The sequence below is a fragment of the Bison bison genome, unplaced genomic scaffold, assembly GCF_000754665.1.
Source record: "Bison bison bison isolate TAMUID 2011002044 unplaced genomic scaffold, Bison_UMD1.0 scf7180017864371, whole genome shotgun sequence".
Taxonomy (NCBI): Eukaryota; Metazoa; Chordata; class Mammalia; order Artiodactyla; family Bovidae; genus Bison; species Bison bison.
In genome coordinates, this window is record NW_011494943.1 from 6,976,922 (window position 1) to 6,981,621 (window position 4,700).

Sequence of the window (4,700 nt, forward strand, 5' to 3'; positions counted from 1 at the left end):
TTTGTAGGTTTTGATTTTTGATGGGCAACTCAGACCATATGGTCTGTTGATTCCCATGAGGAGGGAGCAGGGACTGTTTCTCAAAAGGCGAAGAAAGAAAAAAAAAAGAATTAGTCGCTCCATCGTGCCCGACTCTTTGTACCCGCCAGGCTCCTTGGTCAATGGAATTCTCCAGGCAAGAATACTGGGTGGGTTGCCTTGCCCTTCTCCAGAGGATCTTCCTGACCCAGGGATGGAATCCGGGTCTCCCGCATTACAGGCAGACTCTTTGCCACTGATCCACCTGGGAAGCCCTCAAAAGGAGAGTCGCTGTAAAAGGAGTCACGGGTCTATTCCGAAACCCTGGAGTCTGCATGGTGAGTCTCCTGTTGGGACTTGCTGGAGGCTCTATATGGCACTGTTTACAGATCACTTCAGTTCCACTGAATCTGCTCAGTCATGAGCCCAGGTGGCAGGCCAAAGCTAAATTTTTTATAAGAATCATACCATGCAGAAGGATTCTCATCCATGAAGCTTTCCCCTGGAGTGAACTGTTAACTCTGTGAAGTCAGTTTAATACTATATAATGCAATTAAATTGTTTTTCTATTTCATTATTTCTTAAAAATATTTTAATTAAGATCATGGTTTTCCAAGAGATTTTTGGGGGAAATTTAATTCAGTTTAACCAATTCTAGCTTTTGCCCTCATGAGTCATATTTTTGCCCTTGTGGGCTTGCCTTTGTGCTTTTATGTCCTCTCTTGTTTATTTTCCCCAAGTCAGAAGTCACATTTGGCAGCTCAGAAATCTGATGGCCCAATGGTTAATAATCCACCTTCCGCCGCAGGTGACATGGGTTTGATCCCTGTTCGGGGAACTAAGATCCCACATGTCACAGAGCAGCTAAGCCCACCCACCACAACTAGAGGGTATGTGTGCTGCAGTAAAAGAGCCCGAGTGTCACAAGTAAGATCTGACACAGCCAAATAAGTATTTGTTTTTTAATCTAAGCCTCGTATCTAAATTTGAGTATTTTTAACCAGTTAGTTTTCTGTTAATTATTTCTAGCAAAACACATAAAGTGGACAGAAGACTAATAGTTCGTTTTTCTCAGCTTTCTTGTAAGAAAATTGTGAGCAAGCTCCCTTGGATAATCTTGGTGGCTTTATGTCTAAGCTTGGGCTATTGCTCCTACTCACATTTCATTCTAATAGGGTCCACACATGCACTGTCTACACAGTTGGCAAAACACCCTCAAAATATGCCCTCCTTTGTGCAATTATGATAGATAGCCGACAAGCACTTATTGGAGAGGGGAGGGTTTGGAAGACGCCGCAGAGTTCTTAAATGAGACCCTGACGTTGGAGGAGGGTCCGGTTGGCAGGTGCAGAAGGGACGTGGTGCTCAGCTCTCGCTTCTATCAGGGCTCCAGCAAACGTCCGCTTCTTTGCGGCCTTGCGCTGCACGGCCACTCTGTGCCTGGAAACATGCTGTGCTGGGCTTAGTCGTTCAGTCGTGTCTGACTCTGCAACCTCGTGGACTGTAGCCTGCCAGGCTCCTCTATCCATGGGGATTCTCCAGGCAAGAATACTGGAATGGGTAGCCTATCCCTTCTCCAGGGGATCTTCCCAAACCAGGAATCCAACCGGAAGCACTGATAACGAAAGCTGAGTCCTGGAGTCCTACTGCTTGAGTGGGAGAGGGGAATTCTGGAGGCAGAGAGGAAACAGCCAAGCAGCTAGCTGCCTAATGGCCAAGGGACTATTCATCGGAACCTGGGTAGAGGCAGAGGGGTAGAGATGCTGAGCTGTAATCAAGGTCCTCGGAGATACTTAAAGGCAGCCTCATATTCAAGAATCCCTACAGGCACTTTGTAATCCAGTGGTTAAGAATCTGCCTTGCAACGCAGGGAACTCGGGTTCCATCCCTGATAGGAAACTAAGATTTCCCTGGTTGGGGAACTAAGTTGCATGTTGCAACTACTAACACCCGAGTGCCACAACTAGAGAGTCTGTGCACCGCAGCGAAAGATCCCATGTGCTAAGACCCAAGGCAGCCAAATAAAAGAAGCCCTACAAATCCTAGGGAGGATACACAAGAACACACATCAGACTCCAGGAGATAGTGAAGGACAGGGAAGCCTGGCGTGCTGCAGTCCACGGGGTCACAAAGAGCGGAACACGACTTAGCAACTGAACAGCAGCATAGAAATAACAGAATGAAATGAAAACAAATTTGCAGAAAATCTTACAAGTCACCAGAAGCGGGGGAAAAAGGTTACCCTTCAAAGAAGCGGCAATAAGACTGACAGCTTCTCAACAGAAAAATATAAACCAGAAGACAGGGGAAGGGACTTCCCTGGCAGCCCAGTGGTTAGGACTCCATGCTTCCAATGCATCGGGGAAAGGTTTGATCCCTGGTGGAGGAACTAAGGTCCCATATTCTGTGCAGCATGGCCAAAAAATAAGTAACAATAAAAATATATTTTTTTAAAAGACCATGGAATTAAATCTCCAAAATACTAAAAAGAAAGCTGCCAATGTAGAATTACCAAGTGAAGATATTCTTCGGAAGTAAAGATGAGGACTTCACTGGTCCAGTGGCGAAGATGCTCCCAAGGCAGAGGGCCCAGTTTCAATCCCTGGTCAGGGAACTAGATCCCACATGCCATAACTAAGACCTGGAGCAGTCAAATAAATATGAATTTTTTTTTTTAAAAGAAGAGTAACATATTGCGACTTCCCTGGTGGTCCAGTGATTTACGACTCAGTGCTTCCACTGCAGGGGACACAGGCTCCATGTTGGTCGGGGAACTAAGATCCTGCATGCTGCATGGGGAGGCCCAAAAACAGAAAGAGTGACGTACTGCAGACTCTTCAGGGCATGTATCCTGCTGGGGGAGAAGGCTGGGGAAACAAACGCTGACAAGAAGCTGTCGCAGTGATGAGACTCTCTCCTAAGCTTCAGTCACCTTTTCCTTCTGAAGATCAGAACCACAGTGGAAAGAACAATCTTGAGCATCACCAGTCGGATAATGTTTGGCTCACTCAACTTCAAACCAGGAATGAGCCTTGAGATCTCTTCTACAACAACCCTGTGGATTCACCAGAGAACCAAGGTCCCAAGAGATGAAACGACTTGCCCAAGATCTCACGGCCACTTAGTTGCCACTTTCCTTCTCTGCTTAGTAAACTGAGTCCCCCACGTCCACTGCAGGGGGCCCTGGGTGCAGCAGCTACTCTGTCTCCTGGGATGAAGGTTCCAGAGCAAAGAATATCCTGGGAGGGGCAGGACCCCTCACCACTGCAGCATGTCCGCTGACACCTTTCTTTTTTTCTGAAGTAAATTTTCCTGGAAAACATTAAAAGAAAAGTTGATTTCCACGTGCACGTTTTGTGTGTGCCAAGTCGCTTCAGTCGTGCCCTACTCTTTGCGACCCCATGGGCTGTAGCCCGCCAGGCTCCTCTGTTCATGGGATTCTCCAGGCAAGAGTACTGGAATGGCCAGCCGTTCCCTTCTCCAGGGGATCTGCCCAACCCAGGAATCCAACTCAAGTCTCCTATGTCTCCTGCATTGGCAGGCGGGTTCTTTACCACTAGTACCACTGAGAAGCCCTTCCATGTACTACCCTGTCCTTCCCCCCTGCCCCCCCCAAAAAAAAGCATTATTCAAACTCTAGGAGGCATTTGCAGTCAATTTCAATGATGATGAAAAGCTTTAAAATCCTTATAGTCCTATAAAGACATTCAGGAAGAAACATGTTTCATGCTGGTTTTCTTTTAAAACTAAAGACTAGATGAATATATATGGTTACCAGGCACACATCATTGTTAGTAATCAACTGTAATATGTGTTTTTTTTTTAATTAACTGGAATACCATGTTTTACTATTTACTTATCTTCACATCTTCCTTTATTGAGTCTGTTTTGCCCTGCTGACATCACAAGCAGAAGGCTGGGGCTGGTCATGCTTGAATTGTGACATCAGGAGCAAAACTGTGGGCAGTCTCAAGGAGGGGGTCCAACTCGATAGGGGGACCACAGAACAGCAGCCAAAGGGAAAGGTGAGAAGGTGGTCGTCTAACCCCAGGGGATGTAAAGGGGTGGGGTTGGGGCACACTGGGCTGGGAGTCCTCCCAGCAGCTGGTGACCTGGGGCCTCGCACCCCCCACCCCAACGCGGGCCTAAGCACCCAAGTGTTCTCTTCCCTCCATCCACAGGGCAGCAAGCCTTTGGCTCTCCTTGACATGCAGAGAGTTTCACGTAAGTACTTGTGTGCTGACCTTTCTCCCAAAAGGCCAGGGAAGCGGCTCGTTTCCCTTGTCGCCATGTGACTTCTTCCTGCCTATCTACCTTCTTGTCCAAGATTTGTTCCAGGAATTCGGGCAGGGACAAAAACACAAGCCTCAGTTTATGCCCCTGTGTGGGTACAGTCCCAGTACCCGGTGGGCAGACCAGCTGTTTCCAACAGAAGAAAAGGGGTCCCCCTCAAAGGCCCCTCAACTCCCGCCCTGGCTTCAACCTGGCTTTGCCCCGTCTTCCCAGGGCCAGTCCAGGACCAAGCCCCAGCCCTGCAGCCCACTGCCAAGCTCTCAGGAGCTCCCCAAGGCCAGTTCCTGATGAATGACAGCAGTCTCTGCAAGCTGGAGGACCAAGTCCTCTGTCCCGTTTGCCTGGAGGTGTTCCGCAACCCAGTCACCACCGCCTGCGGGCACAACTTC

The 4,700-nt window shown here is 48.2% G+C and overlaps 1 protein-coding gene across 1 annotated transcript in view; it reads left to right on the forward strand.

Moving 5' to 3' along the window:
- LOC105000543 (tripartite motif-containing protein 47-like) overlaps positions 1-4,700 on the forward strand; it is an 11,389-nt gene that overhangs the window by 827 nt on the left and 5,862 nt on the right. Inside the window, 2 exon segments of the mRNA XM_010856495.1 lie at positions 4,200-4,242; positions 4,525-4,688. Coding sequence (XP_010854797.1) covers positions 4,200-4,242; positions 4,525-4,688 — 207 coding nt within the window.